General features: G+C 36.8%; 3 protein-coding genes across 3 annotated transcripts; 2 read left to right on the plus strand and 1 right to left on the minus strand.

The window, feature by feature from the left end:
- The first annotated feature begins 787 nt into the window (after positions 1-787).
- On the plus strand, positions 788-12,262 carry LOC113760772 (putative ABC transporter C family member 15). The gene is made up of 11 exons (XM_027303489.1): positions 788-1,011; positions 4,462-6,809; positions 7,071-7,157; positions 7,566-8,213; positions 9,244-9,408; positions 9,680-9,974; positions 10,159-10,373; positions 10,597-10,902; positions 11,266-11,329; positions 11,428-11,667; positions 11,772-12,262. Exons 1-11 carry the CDS (start codon positions 981-983, stop codon positions 11,897-11,899), a joined length of 4,527 nt encoding a protein of 1,508 aa, XP_027159290.1. The 5' UTR covers positions 788-980; the 3' UTR covers positions 11,900-12,262.
- Positions 12,263-12,801: 539 nt separating this feature from the next.
- On the plus strand, positions 12,802-15,870 carry LOC113760774. The gene is made up of 4 exons (XM_027303491.1): positions 12,802-13,092; positions 14,196-14,292; positions 15,249-15,303; positions 15,393-15,870. Exons 1-4 carry the CDS (start codon positions 12,940-12,942, stop codon positions 15,679-15,681), a joined length of 594 nt encoding a protein of 197 aa, XP_027159292.1. The 5' UTR covers positions 12,802-12,939; the 3' UTR covers positions 15,682-15,870.
- Positions 15,871-16,072: 202 nt separating this feature from the next.
- Positions 16,073-24,022, minus strand: LOC113760773 (ribose-phosphate pyrophosphokinase 1-like). Its single transcript, XM_027303490.1, has 9 exons — positions 23,839-24,022; positions 23,440-23,628; positions 21,674-21,922; positions 20,779-20,922; positions 20,405-20,572; positions 18,525-18,594; positions 17,615-17,696; positions 16,795-16,954; positions 16,073-16,385 (listed from the first exon to the last, which is right to left on the minus strand). Exons 1-9 carry the CDS (start codon positions 23,926-23,928, stop codon positions 16,347-16,349), a joined length of 1,191 nt encoding a protein of 396 aa, XP_027159291.1. The 5' UTR covers positions 23,929-24,022; the 3' UTR covers positions 16,073-16,346.
- Between the last annotated feature and the right edge of the window lie 270 nt (positions 24,023-24,292).

A 24,292-nucleotide genomic window follows, 5' to 3' on the forward strand; every position in this document is an offset into this window, starting at 1 on the left:
AAGGCAAGAAAGACAAAAACCAAAGTTCAATTAAAACATTCAAGGTTTGCTAGCTGCTAAGACATACTTACCAAACATTTTGCACTACTGAGAGTTCTAAACATGTCACTACCTTAATACTCAATGATCTCCAGCAAATTATAGTGGGCTGATTAGACATTCATGCCTAGACTAGTCTAATCTTCGAAGCCTGTCATGTCTTTTTTATATCCTTCCATATTTTAATTATTGGCAGAATGAAATGACAGGAAACTGTTCATCAATACTACTATCCCACCTTTTTATTTATGCATATTTACTCCATAATCTTTAACAATTTTGGGAAACAATTTAATATGTTGGCTCTTTAATTGATTTGCTAGCATTTCGTGAGGGCTTTCTAATGCGTGTCTATATATCGAATTTATTATATGAATATATACACTAAAAATTATTACGTTCTCTGATATTTATATATATTTTTTATTTAATTTTATTTTCCAAAAAAGTGAATATATGAACTTTTATTTAATTTTGTTGTTGGGGTGCCCAGTAAACATTCAATAGAGTTTAGACCGTCTCGTTTTCATATACAAAAGCTTGCATGCAGACATCTCATCTCAAGTCTTATATCACACAAGGAAACAATGGTAATGAGTTAAAAAATCCAGCCAAAGGACTGTCCTTAAAAGTTACAATCACGTGCAAAAACCCTACAACAATCAGATCAGGACAAACAAAGAACTATTTCCTTATGCACAATCCCCCAACTCCAGCTTTCTTCAACCCTCTGATCATCTTTCACCAACGCCAACAGACACATAGAACATGGTGTCTTCTTATAAACAACTGAGGTAGGATATCATATATGCTGTAACTGCTATATAACCTCAGTACCAAAACTTCACGTCCATATTAACACCTTACAAGAAGTACTACGTACAAGTTGAGAAGCCCTTCAACCTGGAGGTGGAAGCTTTTTCTTGGTTTTGGAAGCAATTATGATGAGGTCCACCATCGGCAGCCCAGAAGGTAAGTGTAATCTGACTTTCTTCTCTGAAGTAGTATACTATTTTTAGCAACCATGCATGCTAATATACTGTGGACTGTAAAATTCCATGGAACTTCTCATGACTAAGTACATAATCTGTCCTACTTCCTAGACTGTAGACTACAAAAATGGAGCATAAAACTTAACGAACACATGCTTCATCATTGATACTTTCTTTCTGTGTTTGTGGGACGATGAAACAGTAAATTAATATTCTACCGTGTTCACCAGCTAACAAAAAATATTCATTCCATCGTTCTTTAGTTCATCCAAAAGTTTATTTAGCTCTTTTCGAGGCCAAATAAAAATCATTTTGTTCTCATAGATCTTCCCTTATAATCTTGAAACACCACGAATAAGTTGGATCATGTTTATCAGTAGTTTTCCTTTTAAACAAACCAATCCATGTCGTTCCATAATTAAATAAAAATAATGTTGTCGATTTCTCATAGATGCTCCTAAATAATTCTGTTTTGGACCATTGGGTCTCGTAAACAATTTCTACTTCATAGTAAATTGTGTGGAGTCGAACTTAAGGGTTATTAATTAGCAAAGAACTCTGAATGTGAGTTAATGTCTCATTGTGAACTAATCTCTGCTACTCAAATTATGATTGTAGCTACCAGATTTCATAAATGATTAGACTACGTCGGTGAATAGTAGAAAATCTTTTGCAAACCTGCCCTTAAATCTAGAAATAAGCTTACTTTTTGCGGAATTTTTGCATTTGGTCTTTGCTTTATATAGAAAAGAGCAAGAAAATTAAATGCCTGTGATGCGAGGAATGCGTTTACAGCAGCAGAATAACGTTTCTATTCTCAAGAGATATGTGACTTGAAAGACATCCACCAAGGCAAGTTTCAACTTTCAAGTGCCATCATCCACCAAAATCTTTGTACAAAAAATTAATTATACCATTCTACTGATTTTTTTTTAATATTCAAATCGTGAAAGCTACAAACTTTGATAAAGTGTTAAAAGTGGGCAAGGGAAACGAATAAAAGATAAAGGGCTGAACACAAGGAATGAATCCACGCCTGAAGTTGCCAAAAGGCACACGACAATTTGAACTAATTTTTATTTGCCAACACGTTAATACGTCCAAATATAGGAAACTTTTGTAATCAGTGGACAGTACTGGACTGAACACTGGACAGAGGAATGTAAAATACTACTGGAATTGATTTCTTTTTTCTGTTATTTATACTCAGGGATGATCTCAAAAACCTCCCCTGAGATTTTTGAAAATTGTGGCCACCTCTCTTAAGATTTGAAAAATTACACTTATCTCTCTTGATACTATGAAAAGACTATGATGCTTTCACAAATTTTAAGTGAAAATGAGTTTAAAACAGAAAAATAAAAATTATTTTCTGATAATCCTTCTTTATCCTAAAATTCTAATGTCATCTAGTCTAGTAAATTAGATTTCATTCCAAATTTTTTTGACGAGATTTATTAATCAATTTACAAAAAATCGACCGACCAAATAAGGAAGCACTTGTTAAAATAAGTATCTTCAAAAATTACTTAACCAAAAAAAATGTCCAAAGTACCAAAAAAGAATGCTACAAAATATGTCTTAAATTTTCCTGCAAAAAACTAACCTGAAGTTTTCACTTAACGGTTAATGGTGATAGTTCACTTTTTAGCATTTAATTTGTTTTACATATTAGAGAGGGGTAATATTGGATATTCGTTGATTTTTTTGCTTCCATCATCAATTATTACAAAGACATACTTACTAGGGGAGGTTTCCATAAATTTTCAAATCTCAGGGGAGATAGCTATAATTATTAAAAACCTCAGGGGAGGTTTCTAAAATTATCCCTTATACTAAAGCAAAATATGTATTTGTGTGTGGGTTTTTTGGGGGGGGGGTGTTGGTAGTCCTTTTTTTTTCCAATTATCTGGAAAGGGAAATTTTGCTTATAGCTGCATGCTGAGAATTGGTGGATCTGTTGATGTATATGGATGGAATACTTAGCAACATAGCTTCAAGAAAATGAATAATTTAACTCTTAAAATTCTTGAATTAAGAATTACACTCAAAATAAGTGCAACCAGATTTTTTTTCCCTTCTAAAAAAAATTGTGTTAGCTTGAACCTTTTGCATAAGCATTGACCATTTCTTTCTTCATACTTCTACCATTGTCAAGTGTTCTTCGCAAAATCAATTCTAGTGTTTTACTTACGATGGCTAATTATCCTTGTAAAGGAAATTTTTACAGTTTCCTTCAAGCAAAGGTTTTTTATGCCGTTAGCCTTTTCCTTGTAAAGGAATTTTTTACAGTTTCCTTCAAGCAAAGGTTTTTGATGCCGTTAGCCTTTTTCTTGTAAAGGAAATTAATAACCGTTGCCAGGCAACACTAGCTTTGGCTGACATTTCTTGACTCCAATTTTGACAATCTGGATTTACGTGGACAAATTTGAATACGTTAACCAACAAGTGGTGAACAACTAATGATAACTTGTATAGTGTTATTGTATTCACATCATAATAGATTTTAATATTATGGATTTTTCTGTCTACATAACCTAATATGTATTTACCCATATTAATAATTATTACCGTTCCTTGTATTGATACACTTTTCCTAATTACTTTTACCTTTATTAGACACACCCTGACATTATTATCAAGTTAGTCATGAACAAATGGTAACTATGTTCAATGCAGAATGATATGGTGCAATGAATTTGGCTGTTACATTAAAACTATTAGACCACATAAAATTTCCAAGGGGTCAGCATTTGAATTTTTCAGATTCACCTACTATAGTCGTTACATTTCCCTCTCCCAAAAAAGGGTGAAAAAATCTAAGTCATTATGGGCAAAATATATAATCAAAGTGGCTGACGAGGATTGCAACAAATTCTAACATTTATCCTGAATGATTGCATCCTTGAACTGAACAGCCGACTTCTAAGGGAGAAAGACTTGAATCCTTACTGGGATTAGACAACTCAACCTTGGCATCTTATTTTGAGAAACCATTGTACTCGAGTGTAATCCCCTTAAAATCTCCAAGAGGGTTATAAATAATTAGACGATTGCTGCAAGTTTCGTTCCTTAGATCAAAGATGGTCAATGATCATAAGAACCACGATAGAGAAGGCATCCCAGGAAGCTAACTATTTGATATGGTGCAATCTACTATTAACATTCAATCTTCCGGTGCTACAAAGCCTGTTAAGAACAGTATGGTTTAATTTCAACCCTTGATAGTTAATAAGAAAGAAGGACTTCCGGATATGCATTGTGTATACTTATTAATAGTCTCCATGTTTCTTATGCATAGTAGCATCAGAACGTTATCTGGTAACATATAGTATACGAGTCCAGTAAAAACACTGCTTGGACGCTATGTTGTTTTGATTTGTACTCCCAAGATGAGTAATAATGCAATGTTGTTCTTTGATCATGGCAGGTCTAATGCTCCTACAGTTTCGCATCCCATGGCGACAGCTACTTTCATCATCTTGCTTGTTGGAAGATGCGAGCATTGTCCTGCAACTTGGTTTCTTGGGTGTCTTGCTGCTCCAATTCGTAATATATGTTGTAGAATCAAAATGCAGAGGCAGAAAAAAGAGTATGGTTGGAGAAAAGTGTTCTGTGGGTGCAAAGGTTGGGCTTAGTTACAAGCTGACCCTTGTTTGCTCCATTTTACTTCTCGGAGCTCATTTCCTCGAGCTGCTGATGCTACAGAGTAATAATTCGGCTCACTGTGCATTGGAAGTGCCAAATTATGCCTCAGAGACGATGCAAGTAATTTCATGGTCCATTTCATTAATTCTGCTGTATAAAATACTAAGAGACAAACAAGTCAGGTTGCCTTGGATCATCAGGATCTGGTGGATATCCAGCTTCTTGATATCTCTTGCATCTGCGGCTATCGATGGAAATTATATCATAATAAACCATGAAAGCCTCAAAGTCCAATCATATGCTGACGCCTTGAATCTTCTTGCATCTGCCTTCCTACTTGTCATTTCAATACGAGGCAGAACAGGCATTGTGCTTGACATCCCAAATGGCATCACTGCCCCACTTTTGAATGGAAAAAGTGAAAAGCATTTGGAAGGAAAACAAGATTGTCCATATGGGAGAGCCACTCTTCTCCAACTGGTGACATTTGCATGGCTCAATCCGCTCTTTGAGGTTGGGATTAAGAAGCCACTTGATCAGGATGAAGTCCCAGAAGTTGATTTCAGGGACTCGGCCCATTACCTGTCTCGATCCTTTGATGATTGCCTTGAACATGTAAGGAAAAAAGATGGAACAGCAAATCCATCTATTTATAAGGCAATATATATATTTGCATGGAAGAAAGCAGCAATTAATGCCCTTTTTGCAGTTATAAGTGCATCATCATCTTACGTTGGCCCCTATCTCATTGACGATTTTGTAAATTTCCTAACTGAGAAAAAGTTCAGGAGCTTAGGAAGTGGCTATCTACTTGCATTGGGTTTTCTGAGTGCAAAAATGGTTGAAACAATAGCGCAGAGGCAGTGGATATTTGGAGCTCGCCAACTAGGCCTTCGGTTAAGAGCAGCTCTGATATCTCAAATATACCAGAAGGGCATAGTTCTATCAAGTAAATCACGTCAAAGCCACAGCAGTGGGGAGATCATTAACTATATGAGCGTTGATGTCCAAAGAATTACAGACTTCATCTGGTACTTGAACACAATTTGGATGTTGCCTATACAAATTTCCTTGGCTATCTTCGTTCTACACACAAATCTGGGATTGGGATCACTTGTAGCTTTGGTTGTAACTCTGATAATAATGTGTGGAAACATACCACTGACTAGAATCCTGAAGAGATTCCAAACTAAAATAATGGAGTCAAAAGATGATAGGATGAAAGCTACTTCAGAAGTTCTTCGCAACATGAAGACAATAAAACTTCAGGCATGGGACAGTTATTTCTTAGACAAACTAGAAATTCTAAGGCAAACTGAGTACAATTGGTTATGGAAGTCATTAAGATTGCTGGCATTAACAGCTTTCATATTCTGGGGATCGCCAGCTTTTATATCTGTTATGACTTTTGGTGGATGTGTTTTAATGGGAATCCCTCTCACTGCAGGGCGAGTCTTATCAGCATTGGCAACATTTCGCATGCTCCAAGATCCCATATTTAATCTACCAGATTTATTGTCTGTAATTGCTCAGGGAAAAGTTTCTGCAGATAGAATTGCTTCTTTCCTGCAGCAAGATGAAGTTCAATCAGATGCAGTTTTGTACCATTCTTGTAGTGATACAGAATTTTCAGTTGAGATAGATGGTGGAAAATTCTGCTGGAATACTGAATCAGGAAGTGCAACACTTGATGGAATAAACTTAAGGGTAAAAAGAGGAATGAAGGTGGCAATATGTGGCACTGTTGGATCAGGAAAGTCCAGTTTGCTCTCATGTGTACTTGGAGAGATGTCAAAGCAGTCAGGGACGGTGAAGATCAGTGGTACTAAGGCTTATGTCCCTCAATCCCCATGGATATTGACAGGAGATATTAGAGAAAACATTCTCTTTGGAAACCCATATGACAGTGACAAGTATAATAGAACAGTTGAAGCATGTGCTCTTACCAAGGACTTAGAGCTTTTTTCTGCTGGCGACCTAACTGAGATAGGAGAAAGAGGAATAAACATGAGTGGAGGCCAGAAGCAAAGAATACAAATTGCCCGTGCTGTCTACCAAGATGCTGATATTTATCTCCTCGACGACCCTTTCAGTGCTGTGGATGCTCATACAGGCACACAACTGTTCCAGGTCAGCAGATTTAGGATTTTTGTCTTGATTAATAATAATACATTTTGCAAGGTCCTACTGTTCCACACAAAATGCTTTAACTTAAAATGATTCAGTGCAAGAACAGTTGTTCTTGAAATGTTTTATGTATTCCCTTTACGTTTATGTCTGACCTAAAGTAACCATGATACCCTGCTGTGTTTTTGTGTGTGTGTGTATAGTGAAAAATCTGAAGTCTCACTTAATTTTGATACCACGTTAAGTTTTGTTTCATTTCTTCAGGATTGTTTGATGGGAATCCTCAAGGACAAGACTATACTTTATGTCACCCACCAAGTTGAGTTTCTTCCAGCTGCAGATCTCATTTTGGTAAGTAAGAAAAATGCATGGTTGCTAGTATAACTTTGTCAATTAAATTTGACTAAGCACTAAATATATTTCAAGTGTTACATATTCTTGTTGCCCAAGAGAAAAGGAAGCTTCAATATGATCTGACTGATACTGATTCACATTGGAGTTTTGTCCACGTTGATGATAGATATGTTTCCCGATGTTGATGTGTATATACAAGTATTTGATGGGAAACACTAGAGGCTCCTAAAGATGGAACCATTTTATGAAGTTTGTCTCTTCAATCTTACATTGAGTACTGAAACCATACAAATGATCAGGGAATCTTAAGGATGATTTTCCACCCAAAGTTATGTACAGTTGACTTCAGCATATTACATTATTCTATCATAAAGGTTTCAGGTTGTATCTGGTAAATTGTAACAGGTGATGCAAAATGGAAGAATTGCACAAGCTGGTTCATTTGAAGAACTTCTAAAACACAATGTTGGGTTTGAAGTCATCGTTGGGGCCCACAATGAAGCTCTAGAATCAATTCTGACAGTTGAAAGCTCTAGTAGAACTTTCAATCATGAAACTGATGATGGTGAATCTAATTCAGAACCTAATCCAAATGCAGAATTTCCACACACGAAACAAGATTCCGAGCACAATCTATGTGTTGAAATAGCAGAAAAAGAAGGACGGTTGGTGCAGGATGAAGAAAGAGAAAAGGGAAGTATTGGGAAGGAAGTTTACTGGTCTTACTTGACCATCGTGAAACGTGGTGCCTTTGTTCCAATAATTTTACTTGCTCAATCATCATTCCAAGCATTGCAGATAGCCAGCAATTATTGGATGGCATGGGCCTGTCCTACTGGGAATCATGAACCAGTTGTTGGGATGCACTTCATACTATTTGTTTATGTACTTCTTGCCATTGGAAGTTCACTGTGTGTGCTGATCCGAGCCACATTATTGGCTATAACAGGCCTTTTGACCTCAGAGAAGCTATTCAGCAACATGCTGCACAGCATTATTCGTGCTCCTATGGCTTTCTTTGACTCAACTCCAACTGGAAGAATTTTAAACAGGGTAAGTAAGCATGATTAAACAGGATAAAATATTCAACTATTGTTGTCATTGGAAGCTGAAAACTTTCGTGCAACATTGAATTTTTTTAGTGTTCTTTACTTTGGCTGTCTGTCTTGGAGTTAATCTTATCATGTAGGCATTAAGAGCTTCAGCATAAGCTAGTTAAGAATTTCTGTAGTTAAAAAGTAGAAAGCAGATCAAGAGATAGGTTAACAGAAAAAACCAATTTTTAAGTGTCTGTATAGCTGCTAATTGATCTGAATTTGCAAATTATGGTTTTCTGTTATTGTCTGATATGTCATAAGCATCAAGTCATTTAGTCTATGCTAGATGAAACTCGGCATAGAGAACTTATATCATTTGAAAGTTTTATCAAATCCAATCAGTTTGTAGCAAAGAAAATAAGCAAATTGTATGATAGGCAGCAAATTAACCAACCTGCAATGACATACTACATTTTGCAAGATTTACAGGAACTTGATATCAAGAAGAAAGACAATAAGCAGGATATCTGAAGGAATTGACCATATAATATTCCTCTAATGGTCTAACCGTCTTTGTAGTTTGTACTGGACAAAATTCATCTATTGCTTCATCAAATAGTGCTAGCTTTTTCAACCAATTGAGAATAACTATGCGACTGACAAGCTCCGCATGAAATGGGCAATACTCCATCTTTAATTGACCAAATCTATCTGGTGGGATTATTATATGACTGACTAGCTCCTCAAGAAATGGATACATGCTAGGCATATTCAAGCTCAGATATTAAATGCATACTTGCTTAATCATGGGCGCTGCCTAAACTTGAAAATGAGTTCTTGGAGCCTATTGATCATCCTAAATACAAAGGAGCGCATAAATTGGGCCAAATGCATGGGAAAGGCAAAGGTTTCAGTATACTACTTATGAGGCAAATTTAAGTTTCACACTATTAGATTTCTGATATCATGGAGTTCACGTTTTTTTTCTCTTGATACTCCGGAATATAGTGTTTAAGAATGAAAACAACCATTTATGTCATGCACAGGCATCAACAGATCAAAGTGTCCTAGACTTGGAGTTGGCAAACAAAATAGGCTGGTGTGCATTCTCAATTATCCAGTTACTTGGAACCATAGCAGTCATGTCGCAGGTAGCATGGGAAGTGTTTGCCCTCTTCATTCCTGTCACAGCCATCTGCATATGGTACCAGGTAAATCATTTTGACCCTTGCTATTGCACTCAAGTCAATTCTTTGGAGAATTCAAAAGCTGTTTTATAATACTTAACCTCAGAGGGAGAAATCCTGAATCATATTCAAAAGCTTATTACTACAGTTCTACATTCAGATTTTAGCAGGAAGCAGGAACAAATCTGTCATGCAAAATATTTTAGACCGATTAGACATATTTTAATGCAATTTTCAGGTTGCCACATAGCAAATCCTTACAGTATAATCCTACATCTATTCATCAAATTTTCAGCGATATTACATACCAACGGCAAGAGAATTGGCACGTTTAGCTGGTATACAGAGAGCTCCAATCCTCCATCACTTCGCTGAGTCACTAGCTGGAGCAGCAACAATACGCGCTTTTGACCAAAAATGTCGCTTCATTGACTCAAACCTCTGTCTCATCGACAACCATTCAAGACCATGGTTTCACAATGTGTCAGCAATGGAGTGGCTTTCTTTCAGACTGAATCAGTTATCCAACTTTGTGTTTGCCTTCTCACTCGTTTTGCTTGTGACTCTACCAGATGGAATCATAGATCCCAGTAAGCATCGAAACTACTGCATTTCTAAGTATATAATCACTGATCACACGTAAAGTACTCCTGTCATAGTGCAAATGGTGGACGTTAATCCATGAAAGGCATAAGCCCCTGTGGGAAAAACTATATCAAACTCCTTCATTTACTGCATGCTCTTGCAAAGACTTACCTAGTGAATATTCTACAGGCATTGCCGGGCTGGCAGTAACATATGGCATCAATTTGAATGTTCAGCAAGCTTCAGTTATTTGGAATATATGCAATGCTGATAACAAAATGATATCAGTGGAAAGGATTCTTCAGTATTCGAACATTGCCAGTGAAGCACCCTTAGTTATTGAAGATCACAGACCACCAGGAAATTGGCCAGATATCGGAACAATTCAATTCACAAACTTAAAGGTAAGTTCGTTTTCAGAACAAAAAGGTTCATTATTTCCCGTAACTAATATGCTTAATTCTAAGTGCAACATTATCATTTTTGTTGTGCATAATCTGCTGCATTACATACTAATGAGTTGTAGAAAAAATATGCAAATAAAGAATAGACAGAGCATGAGAGTAAGTCTTCTAAACTCTTTGGCTTTTGTTTTTGATAATGAAACTATTCATGGTCTGTCCACAGATCCGGTATGCTGAGCATCTACCATCTGTATTAAAGAGTATAACCTGCACATTTCCTGGGAAGAAGAAAGTTGGTGTTGTTGGAAGGACAGGAAGTGGTAAATCAACTCTCATTCAGGCCATCTTTAGGATTGTAGAGCCCAGTGAGGGAAGTATCATAATTGATGACGTGGACATCACCAAAATAGGGCTTCATGACTTGAGATCAAGGCTTAGCATCATCCCCCAAGATCCTACAATGTTCGAAGGAACAGTTAGAGGAAATCTTGATCCATTAGACCAGTACTCTGACTATGAAATTTGGGAGGTAAAGTTTTCCACGATAGCTAAAGCAGTAGATACCTGTTTTAATATGCATTTACATTGATCCCGAACCTCTCTAAGCTCATTTAGAATACAGAATTTCAAACAAAAAAAAAAAGAAATTTATCAAGTTGAGTGAATCATAAATGTACGCTTGGCACATAATGCAACAGTACAGATGTTAAAAGTAGTCAGCAGAATTGCGAGGGAATTTTTTTGGCAACATTTCAGTTGATATAAGCCTAGCCCTGTAAACATTTGATCTTTTTAATGTTGGATAGAAAGATGAAATGGACTAATCATCACGAATGATTATTTATAATTGCACTTTCTTATCAGCTGAGTAGATTTATCTTATACCTCCCAGGCTCTAGACAAATGTCAGTTAGGTGATTTGATGCGGGGGAAGCCAGAGAAGCTAGAAACTACAGGTCACATACTTGCCTTGGACTATTATCTCAAATGCAATGCTTAGGTGGTGATAAAATGTGTACTAAACTATCTTTCTTTTAATGCAACTAACATACAGTGGTTGAAAATGGGGAAAACTGGAGTGTCGGCCAGAGGCAATTATTCTGTCTTGGTAGAGCCTTGCTAAAGAAGAGCACAGTTCTTGTCTTAGATGAAGCCACTGCATCTGTTGATTCTGCAACCGATGGTACAATACAAAAGATCATCAGTCAAGAATTTAAAGATCGAACAGTCGTTACTATAGCTCACAGAATCCACACAGTTATAGATAGTGATCTTGTATTGGTCCTCAGTGATGGTAAGAAAACAAATGAACATCTCAATTTTTTCTTACATGTGCTTCTAGTTGTGTGCTCTTTGGTGTTCAATTCATTAAACTCATGATTGTTGTTCCATGAACAGGGCGGATAGCCGAGTATGACACACCAGCAAAGCTACTGGAAAGAGAGGATTCTTTCTTCTCAAGATTGATAAGAGAGTACTCAAAAAGATCACAGAGTTTTAGTAGCTTTTCCAAGATTCAAAGCTAACTCTGATCACAAGATGCAGGAAAACCAAATTGGAGGCATCCTGACCACCAAGATATCATAATTACCATGGTGTAAGTGAAGTCTTCTCAGAAGCAAAAGAAAGTTTGAACAAGTCATAGCCACAATGAAAGATACAGTACGTGGCTGCAGCACCAAGAACTCCTTAAGCTACATTAGACAAAGCATTCTTGATTTTATCCTCGGGTTAAAATATGTTTTGCCTACAGATTTTGGTTTATGTCAGAAACCATAATAGAGAGATCTCCACAATGTAATAGAGTCATTCACAAAGTATTCATGCACCATTTATTCTGCGGAAAAAAAACTACTTTTGCAATAACATGAGTTGCAGTTCATGAACAATCTCCCTATTTTTATGTATGATCCAATCCTGGGACTACAATTTCTTGCAAAGTTGTGACTAAAGATTTAAGCGAATGATAGAAGACCCTAAAGTTTTTAACCAAATATTTGTAAGTCACTTAACTTATCCAGCAACAATCTAATGTTCTTAGATGCAAAAAACCTGCTTCTTGGTAATTGTACAGGTGAGTACACAAATTCTTTACAGCACTTGAACCTTACAAATAATAATAGTTTAGTTCAAAAGAATCAAACCATGATTTTCAAGAATCTTACAAATAGTTAATAATCATATTAGTTAGTTTACAACTAACAAGAATCAACAACTAGTGGCTGAGTGCTTTTAGTACACAACCTCAAAGATTAGTCATTAGTGTGATTACAACAACAGGGGCACCGAGAAGGCGTGGCATTTGGTTCTAATACCATTTCACGTCTTTACAGTTCATGGGTCATGAAAGACGTGGGCAGAGGACCGTCAAAAACCACGTCTTGGACATATATGTAATTCACATCATCTGAAAGAAACTCCAATCCATTGTGATTATACAGTAGAAAGAGAGAGACTACTACAAGTGAGGTATAGGAGATCAAATGAAACCCGATAGCTTTGTGGCCCAATAACCGTTATCAGTAATCACAGTGGAGGAATTTTGACGGCAGTATATTCCTGTCAGATGAGTGCTCAGAATCTGGTGGCAGCCGTTAGATTGGAAGCCATAAATTCAGCCGGCGGTGCAACTCCTCCACCTAACCATAACCCTTCACCAATTTCGACAGCTAGGCCTCTGCTTTCAGTTTCAAAGCCATCTTGGATAGTCAGAACTGAGGTATGATCAATGATGCAGAAAGACCACTTTCTTTTTGCCCTCTGCATATATATAGTTTTGATGATGAATCTTTGTATGTGCAGTTCTTATTAATGGTATTGATTATGAATGTTGTCTTTTATCACGCTGGAAATGTTTAACTAGGAATAATAATCAATAATTCTTGTTGCAAGAAGTATTTTATTGGTTAATGGTGAGAAATAGTGAGGTGCCTTCACTAATAAAAGTTGATTTTTGGAGATGTATATATTTTCTTTTAGTACATCATGTTACTATGCTAAGGCAGAACAGGGAAATGGGGTCGGTTGGAGTCCAACCTGCCATGATTAGTGGAATAGGAAAGGTGACTTTACCACTTGGGTCAAATTTTTTGTTGCAAATACTAGTTTGGTTTGAGGTTTGGTATAGGACACGTGATTATGTGGCAGACTGTAAGAAATGTAATATTTCCGCAATGAAATGGAGAATAACTCATAACTAAGGAGCAAAAGTAGTGGAAAAGAAGCTGCATGGCTGAAACTAGGAAGAGGAATGAGAGGGGGATTAGTGAGTTGGATGAATTCCAAGAAAGATGATGGAATTTTTTGAATAAAAAAAATGCCATTGGATAAAATTCGTTATGGCACGGCTCTTGGAGTCACAACCAAAGACCATAAGTATTTAGATGCTAAGCTGCCTGGTTAAACTGTTGCTACAAGGAGCTACGAGGAATTTGGAGAAATTGTAGCTACATTTGCTGTCTGGTCCATTTCCTAAATTCCATTTTAGGTGTCAAATTTGTATGGCTGCTGAAGAACTCACTTCAGTCATTACCAGATTCTCAATTATTTTTCAGCAATCTTTTTAGAAGCACTAGATGTATGCATTTTGCACTGACTTGAAAACTAAGAGAGCAGCAAGTCAAGCAACTGAACTCTTCAATCAGAGGGCATATCTGTTTTCCTTCTATTAAATGTTAATATTAACTTTTGGTGCTGGAAATAATGACTCCATTAAAATTTTATGTATTATTGTTTATCACCAAGTGCGTGCTCATTTGTCACTAGTCAAAGTTTAAATCTTATATTGAGCTTTATCCCTCTCTGATATTGTTCCTGTTGTAGTCAAATGTGCGGAGAGAACAAAGAAAGAAGCCAGATCCACCTTGCGTAGTGTGTAGAGGGAGCGGCAGAGTTAGTTGCCATAATTGCCATGGGATAGGTTCGTATACCGTTCCTTCGCATTCTGAGCTTCTCTTATTTGTTCGCTTAGCTGTATGGTATATGAACCTTTTGTCTGTAGCAGTAATTCAGACCTTGCACCTTTTTAATTTTTATACAGGTCAATGTCCTTTGTCACTTCAACTTAGATGGCTGGACTAATTATGAATTTATCTGGAATGTTAGGCCTCCTAGAGTATTCATTTGGTAGTCCTAGTTCAATCTGCTGAAGCACCACTGTTTTGGTTCTAGTATGAACTATATGTTGTCTTCTATGTATAATCTCTCTAATCTAGTCTGGCTTTCCTTTGTTTTTTTTTTTTTTTGTTGGGGGGGGGGGGGGAAGGAGAGGGTTGGCAGTTAGCTCTATCATTGAATCTGCTGTCTGTTTCTTCGTAGGTCAAGCTAGAACCAGTAGTACCCAATACTATGTCATGAGCGTATAATACAATCTACTTTCCCTTCAACTTCATTTTCTTGATGCATTTTTTGTAAGGCATTGTTCCTGACTAGACAGAATCGATCCCTTAGTAGCCACTTTGATAACCAAAGATGCCTCACTGGTTTATGAGGCAGTGGAGAATGGCCAACTTTAGCAAGAAAGGAGCAACTCGAGGATGCTAAATATTATCTCCCTACGCATTTCAAGAGTGATAGATACTATGTGGATGAATGGCATTGCACACGACTGAGAACTTCTTTTCTAGACAGCAAACAAATAAGTTCCCTTGGTAATCTAAAGAACCTGCTTTTTTGCTTAGCAATGCCACTCTTTATAGCTAATTAACCATTTATATAGTCGTTTTTGGAATGGAATGCTGCATTTTCCTCCCCTGGTATTTGTATTTTGGTTGTTTAAATTTACCTTCATTTTAGGTTTCTTTAACAACTACAGTACTTTTCAAATATGGGAAGTGGTTTCATGAGTTGCGTGACTTTGCATCGTGCATAATGCAGGGAGGACAAATTTCACACATCTTACAATACTTCCTAAAGGAGCATGGCCAAAATGGTGAGGTATCAGTGTAATTTCTATGTTTCAATTGTGTGTCCTGGAATATGCTCTTGATCTGAGGATTGCCCACATGTTGCCCACTGCAGGTGCAGGGACTGTGGTGGGAGTGGCCTTAGCTACTGCTCCCGTTGTCTTGGGACTGGGGAGTACAGGTATATTATGGGATTTCACTTCATGGAAATGAAAAGTGATGAATCCGAAGATATTACAAGACATCAAGGTCAAAGAAAACCAAGAAGACGAAGTCCAGAAGATTTACTTCAAAGAGATGAACTAGATTCAACTTTAAGTGAAATTGATGACCGTCTGCTTTGCAATTTGAGTACAAATAGTGAAGCGCTGCTGTTGTTCAAGTGTGGCTGCAGTTGCCGTTGAGAGGGAAATGGTAGCTGTGGATATCCTTAAAGGTTTAGGAGATAATGTTATACATATTGTCCTTTCAGGCTTTTTTGAAGAACTTTTTCTTTGTAGGTTTCCATGTTAGTTTGGGGATGGCTGCTGAGAACCATACCTGATCTTGTAAATTAGTTTTTGGTGTCAATGCTAAGATATCATACTCCTTCAGTATAATCCATTAGAGCAACATAGGACGCAGCATGCATTCTCCTCCTGCATCGATCAAAGTCGAATGATACAAATACCAAAAAGATGCACATGGAGATATCATATTTGACAAAAGGGAATTGATAATCCTCGCAGAGAAATTCAATATTGAAAAAAATATCATTCCACTGATAATAATGTAACCAGTGAAACGAACCAGGAATGACCAAAGCTCCCAAATTATTTATATATACTGGCATCAAGTCATTCTCAGTTACAAGATTTACATTTGGCAATAACTATTCTACACCACAGATGAGGTACATAAGAAATATCATACAACAGGGGTGACAAAGTCCAGACAATTTTAGGAAAAATGAAATGCTGGATGCTACTAAAGACTGAAAATTTTATCCACAGCATTGCTTCCAGGCCAGAAGCTGTACTTCACACAATCTCAAAACCGGAAAAAAAAAAAAAAGCTCACTCGAAACTGATCAATCGATGCCCAAGCTGGAATAGGGTTCAAAGCTTCCCTGAAAGCCAAGATATTAAGAAGAAACGTCAAAAAATGAAGGAAAGAACTGAAATCCTCATACAGAGATTTAATAAACCAAGCACTGAATCAATTAGAGGATGTTCAAAGCACCAATTGAAATATGAAGCAAGCATTGACGTCCCAATACTGGAGTGAGAGTTCATACAAGGTGTCATGGGCCAACTAAACTATACCAAGGGAGAAACAAAACTCTAAGTTCCTCTGATCCTTTTTTTTGATAAAAAGCAAATTTCATTAACTTTAAGCTCCTCTGATCCTTGTTTAAACGTATTTCACCAAGCAGAATGTGTTATAATCAAAGGAAAAAGAGGAGGTAAATCCTCATCTGCTAGGGCACAAATATAAAGTTATGAAGCAAACATATATTTGGTTGAAGTAATACTCACAGAACAATCATCATGAACGCGCCAAATGGTCTCACCCAAAAGGTTTGCAACAGATAGAACCGTAAGCTGGGGAAAATAGTTCTGCTCTGCTAAAGGGATGGTGTTTGTTACGATCACCTCTTGGAACAATCCATTTGACAACCTTTCTATTGCAGGAGGACTGAAAAAGACCAGATAGACAAAATACTTTAGCAGAACCCAGATAAACGTGAGGAACCATGCTAATTGCAGATCATAGTGTGAATGCTAAATAATATTACCCCGCTCACTACTAATAAGTACAAGTCCAAAGAAAAGTTCATTGGAGAAGGAAACAGTAAATGGGAACTGAAAAGAATATCATATGCTATTGGTCTTGCACACAAGGTTCTAATACAGATCTGCCTCAGAACTTTTCCACAACAATATCCAGAATACTCCAGAACATAAACATTTTTGTGCCAAAAACCCACGAGTCATATGCAATTACCATCTTCAGATGTGTTTCTGAGGCTAGCAACTACTTGGAGAAAAAAAAATTCAAGACAAAAATGGCTCTACCACTAATGTGCTATTCAAAAGTTGAAGTCATGAAAACTCAATCCAGCCAACTTCATAGATGTGGTCAACTACCACATGAAAGAGTAAAATCAGAATTTATTAAATTCTATTATTATTTTTAGCCCTATGTGGTGTTATTGAGGAAATGAATTTTTAAGAGGAAACAAGATTATTAAGATTTTATCTTCAGCTTGATATTAAGCTTATTGAGAACCACTTTCAATTGGAGCAGCTTTATCATATGTAAGTAATGGAGCATTATGCACTGGAGATGTAGTACCTGAAAACAGCATGGGTGCAGCATGCATAAACTTCCCTAGCTCCCTCTTGATGTAATAGTGCTGCACCTTTTGCAATGGTGCCTGGAAGTCAGCAGCAAATTGGAATTTTAACATGTTATACAACCACTAAAACATAAGACTACAATAAATAGGTAGTGACCCAAACTTATTATAAACAAAGATGATAGTCACTGCATTTGCTCCCGGAAGGATCAAAATTCAGTGAGAGGATACATGGATTGGTCTAAAATTTCCATCAAGGAAACAGGTGTGGTTTCTAAGATTTGCTTGGACAAAAGACCAATGGGCTGAGTAATCAACCACCAGTACAAGGTGACAAAAATTACATATGTTATCTTCATAAACAAGTTATTCTAACAACGAAATAAAGCACAAGAGAGAGGTAAAAAAGAAAGTCTAGCATGTAGCATGTCACTATATCAGTACGTTTTGGCATAGCAACAAAACAAGATCAAAGAAAGGCATTGACTTCCATAAATGGCATAAATCAGCTGAATCAATCACAGGCGGGCAACATCACAACTAGCCCAAGATGACAAAAAGCAAAGTAGAAGTAAAGCATATTGGAAGCCCAATCATGTATAGATAACTATTAGTACCTAGAATAGCAGACACAGATAAAGGCAAACCAGTTTATGGCAGATTTCCCGAGAATTAAAATACACAAAACACAGAGCGCTTCACTTCTTCCAGCCCCCCTTATACTTTAGAGACACCAGGCATGCCCGTCCCATGTACAAAAAGAAGCTGGGAGATGGGGACGGGGATTCAACTTAAACTCAAATAGTTGGATTTGCCTTTGATGCCATGGATATTTTTTATATTTCCATTTGTTAACAAAATGAGGCATAAGTAATAAATCAGGAGCATGAATCCAGGAATGCTTACCAGCAGTATCTATCATGTCATCCACCATAACTGCTACTTTTCCCTTTACATCACCGATCAAATTCAACACCTGGGGAATTGATACATCCATGCAATTGTGCAAGCTTTTCAGTTGGAAGTCATTGGAAGATGAAGTAGCCACTGATAACACTAAAATGCGAATGAAAAATCTATCATATGGAAAAGTAATGCAGAATTATGAAGATAAATCTACAGTGGGAATAAATCAAGAATGAGCCAGCATTGTATCTAAAATTTCAGAGTATCGAGGATTGCAGAGAGAGAAAGGATTGTGTTAAATTTTCTTTTTAAGTAAAAGGCAACGTCTGATGACGAAAAGTTGGACAAGAAGCAAGAAGAGGCATATCCATGCACCAACTACAATGAACAAAGGAAATAAAATAACAGTAAATCCAGAAGATCCTTCCTATCTCGAACATTAGATAGTCTGTAATTAGTTGGTTGAAATGCAACCATTGAGCAACATAAGTGAAAAGTAAGATTGAACCACACGCAGAGAGAAGGACAAAGAGCTGGAGCTCATCTAGTGGAGATGTTCGAACTGGAGGTCAAAAACTAAACAGATGTTATTGACAGATTATTGGTTCTAGTTCTCCAATTAACTGATCTTCACAACCTGACATTTCTGATTTGGTCCCTGATGATTATATGATCAACTTCAGCAAGGGAAGCTATATTTATACCTAATTCCTGCTGATATTAACAATTTGACCTTAAAAATCAGTAAAATAACTCAAAAGGAACTGATGAGGGCATGCAGAAGCTGTCAAGCATGTGGTTTGATTAACATAGTAGTTCATAAAGTCTCCAACCTAAATATCCACATTACAGACTGCTTCTATTCAGGTTGAGAACTTAAGGGGCAGAGTGCTTCTATTCAGGTTGAAAGCTTAAGGGTTTATTTGATAAACCAAACCAGCTAAGAAGAAGGCTGACAATGCATCTCTGATTCCAGCAACCAGAAAATCAGTTACTCAATAAACAAACTAAACTACTGAAGTAGAATTTACACTGCCCATGATTTAATCCATCTTCAATGAGCCTAAAACAAGAAGAAACCTCAGGAGCCATCAAAAGGTAGGCAAGCAACAAAGAGGTCAAGAAGCAACAAAAGAGAATTTGACTTAACATTGTAGGTTCTTCAGCTGTAACTAGCAGTAATTATATGAAAACAGTGAAAAAAATTTAGGTAAAACATTGCACATAGGTAAATTATAACTTTAAAGATAGAAGTAAGAAGAAAAGTGTCAGAAAATCAGGAATCTGGCTCCCGGCATACATATACTATGCATAGTAGCTTAGAAGTAAAACAATAGAAGGAAGAAGAACAAAAGTGACTTTTAAAATATAACAAAGGATATAAATTTTTTTAATAAAGCCTCTATGATAAACATATAATTCATAGCAACCTATGAGCATACATGACTTAGGAAGCATATTGTAACACATAAAACAAGATTATTGTCTTCAATTTTACTTGAGAAGCATCAATGGTTATACTTGTTTCATCCAAAACACACATTAATCGCTTATGTCTCCAAAAGAATTAGCCATGTAAAGGTCCATGATACCAACAGAATCAAAGATGATTACATGGTTTCATCCACCTATGTAAAAAAATTTAAAAAGTAAAAAGGTGTCAGACTTCTGAATAACTCAAGCTGAACTTTCGATGCAATAAACCAAATGACTCACTAATGGAAAAGGTAACTTATGTTGTAGATAAAGAATAGCCACTTCAACAGCACTATAAAATGCCTCTACATTCTTAACACTGAAATTGGATAACATTTACTTAATTCCTTAAAGTTAATCAACGTGAGTGAACATCACCAGCAGATTTAATGTACAGGACTTACCTCAGCTACATTGTGTCCTTGACGCCTTTTATCAACAATAGCAAGGGGTGCATCGGAGAGTTTTTTGGCAAAAGCTCTTGCCCTTGCTACCCCCCCAACATCTGGTGATACCACAACCAGATCATCTGTACATTTTGTCTTGCTGGCAAGGTAATCAAGTATGACAGGCTGCAAGCATACATAAGCATTGAAAGCATATTAGTTAACTAAAAATCTGCAAGATAGGACTTTTTAATTTAACTTAGAGTAAATCTGCTAAAAACTTGCGAAACATAAAAGTTAGGCTGTTTGGCCATGCCAGTTTCACTCCAAATTCATGTTTTATCCTGTTTTCACAAGTACAAATTCACAATAAGTGATATCTGTTCCACTACCTGCCCATGGACGTGGTCAATAGGTATGTCGAAGTAGCCCATTGATTGCCCAGAATGAAGATCGCAAGCAAGAACACGGTCTGCACCTGCTTCAGTAATCAGATTTGCAACAAGTTTGGCTGCAATTGATTCACGCCCTTGACTCTGAAAGAGAAGCAGATGTACCCAACACATGATTTTAGAGGAAAACCACTATAGCAATCAGCTTATAACAATTCATGGCATCCATGACTATTTTGTTTCAGTGAGTCAGCCGATCTTTCTAGGACAACTTTGGGCAGATTCCCGGGGCTCTCAAAGCCCCTCCTCAAGTTCACAAGAATAAATACTCCTGAATGTCCATAAATGAAATCCAAGTATCTGCTTCTTACTACTTCCACTACATTAATCAATTATTTTTCTTTTTGATACTTCAACAGTAAAAAGCAACCAAAAAGCAAGCAATAATCAGAATATAACTTTATGCTAGAAGGAAAATCAACTTAAAAACAGCATCAACTACCTGCACTAATGAAAAGTGCAGTGAATCAAAACCTAATCGAATAGATATTCAATCCCAATCTATCATGCTAAGAAGACATAAGATTTGCAAGACCATCATTACCTAATCACGAGAGAATGAATGGAAAATGTAACGTGATTGTCGAATCTCATTGCAATTTATTTAAGAGTTAATTACAGTGTTGGTACCTTAAATGTTTTAGCATTCTGTCAAAGCTAGGTAAGAGAGTATATTCTAGATCTCAACACCTTTGAATGACTGAATAGCAAGAAATAACAACATTTCCCTCCATGAATCTTATTGCTTAGTTTTACTGCTTTTATTAAGTGTTCATGTCTAATTGCACCTAGATCACATCATTATCTATTTCAAGCTGCCTTAATGTAAACTTACCTTACGGTCAGCCCTGGCATAACCAAAATAAGGGATCACAGCAGTTATGGTTTTTGCAGAAGCCCTCCGACAAGCATCAATCATTATCAAGAGCTCCATGAGATTTTCATTTGCTGGAGGACAGGTTGGTTGCACAAGATATACATCGCATCCTCTGACACTGTCTTGTAATTGAACATAAATCTCGCCATCAGCAAAACGTTTTATCCTAATTTTTCCGAGCTCGAGACCCATGTAGCAAGCAATTTCCTGTAAAATACAATGTCCTATATGAAATATAGCTAGCAATCTTCAGGTCTGTTTGTTTCAACTAAAAAGATTTTCCAGAAAATATTTTCCATGATTTCCGCAGTTTGGTTCAATTTAGCCCCAAGAAAATGATTTCTCCTGTAAAATCTTTTCCATAAGTGGGCATAAAATAACTTCACGTATAAACTTACTCAAGTTATTTTCCACCCTTTAATCCCATCACTTTTGGCCTTAGTTACCTTCATCAACATAAGAAGTAAAAGGCCCATGGGAAACAGTTCCGGTGGGATTGTCCGACATCTGTCGGCAAAACATCGAGCCTTTCCCCCCACCCACCTCTTTTCATTTCATGTTATTCCTCCTCTCACATAAACGCAATCCAACCTATTGCACATCCCATTGCATCTGCGTTGGACTTACAGAAACAATTAAGATCTATGGAAACAGGAAGGATCTAGAGAGACAAAACAAGGAGATTGGTGACATAAAGAAAGAAGAGATCTCAGAGAAACTTTTACAAGAGGGAGAAAGTCTTTTAAGATTGGCCACGGAGGAGAAAGATGAACTCATTCTATATATCACTAACAGCATCCAGCTTTTGCTTTGGAAATTTCAATCTGAGATCCTCTAGATCTTTGGAACAATTTTGGCGGTAAAATATTCTTGTGAGACTTGGTTTTGTTTCATTGTCATCTTCAATATCTTATGACCGGTTATGGTTGAGTTGGAAAACTGACATTGATCATTCATGTAGCTATTGCTTTAATCTCTTCTTGGCCAGAGAATGATGGCAGGGGTGGTGCATGTGGTGGAGGAAAGTTTTTTGTGGTGGAGACAGTAGAGGAATGGTGGAGACGGCCGACGGGAGAGGACTTCTTGATATGGTGAGGAATTGAATTAATTACTTGTGAGGATAAATGTTTACCAAAAGTAACCAAACAGATGAAAATTAGAAAGAAAACTTTTTCCAGAAAAAAGACTTCCAACGGAATTATTATCCCAAAGAAAATATTTTACATCCTACCAAACAGACCCTTAAAGCACGAACCATTCCCAAACCCTTTCATCTCTAAGAAATAACCGTACCCCAAAAAAAAAGTTGAAATCAACAATAATAAATATGAAAAATTCACAAACTGCTGTACATGAAGTCAATAGATCAGTATAAAGGCTGATTCTTTCTACTTTGCAATTCAACAAAAAAGTTTGCATAGAATGAAAGGAGAAGATAATTCTATGCTTAGCTCTTTATCACTCTCAAAAGTGGTAACATTTAACTATCCATTACTGCCTGTCCCCATGAACTCAAACATGAACATTGCACGTTTTGGAGGGCTTAGATGACAACATCAACTTCAATACTTAATAAATTAGACCTTCAAATTAGTAGTATAAGGCATGGTTAAACAATAAGAACAAAAATACGAACTTCCAAGTCTTCAATATGAAATTGATGCCCCACTTAATAATCTGGAGTAACATTCCAAAAAGGCAATTGCTTTGTATGACTCACTAACCTGAGCAAGTAAAGGATTGGCAGTCCCAGAGAAGATCTTGAGCCTGGTATCACTTTTCTGAACTGGGATTCTTTCAATATGAGTGGAAGTTAAAAAACTTGGAAAGGATGCAGTTTGCTCCCCGTTGGCAAGAGGCATCACTGGTTTTCCATTGTCCTTAAATTTCAATGGCTCTGCCACATTACACCTCTACAAATACGAGAAGACCATACATAAATCAAAACCCACTATAATTTTTCAAGTAATAACTCCAGTATGCTTACAATTCAGTTCAATCAATACAGAAAATAATGAATGAATCAGTGCATGGACAAACTGTACATAAAAGCGTGACTCTTTTTATATTAGGTCTTACTTGGAACATGCATAAGAAAGGAGGAGTAGATGAGGAATACTTACAATCAAGAAGCGGTTTGTGGGGGAAGAAAATGGAAAACAAGGATTTGGTTGAGCTACAAGACCTCCTGGGAAGGCCAAGGAGGCCATCATTTTCCCCTCTGAATTTAGTTGGTAATCTTGAAGATTGAAAAAGCTGGGGGTTTTAGGGGGAATAAGTCAGAAATGAGAAATAGGGGTTAGGGAACCTTAGAGTACCCTGTGGACTGGGTCTCTCTTATGTTTTATTCGCGAGGGAAACACGTCTACATGGAGAACAATAAAATTTAGGGATAATTGCAGAAACCTCCCCTGAGGTTTCTGATATTTGCATTGACCTCCCCTGTGGTTTGAAAAATTACACTGACCTCCTCTGAGGTTACTAATCCTTTGCAAATTCAGTTCAAACGATTAAAATATTATTTTAGAGAGTGAAATTAGAATTTTGTACCAAATTTATCCTTTGTACTACATGTCC

The sequence above is a fragment of the Coffea eugenioides genome, chromosome 2, assembly GCF_003713205.1.
Source record: "Coffea eugenioides isolate CCC68of chromosome 2, Ceug_1.0, whole genome shotgun sequence".
Taxonomy (NCBI): domain Eukaryota; kingdom Viridiplantae; phylum Streptophyta; class Magnoliopsida; order Gentianales; family Rubiaceae; genus Coffea; species Coffea eugenioides.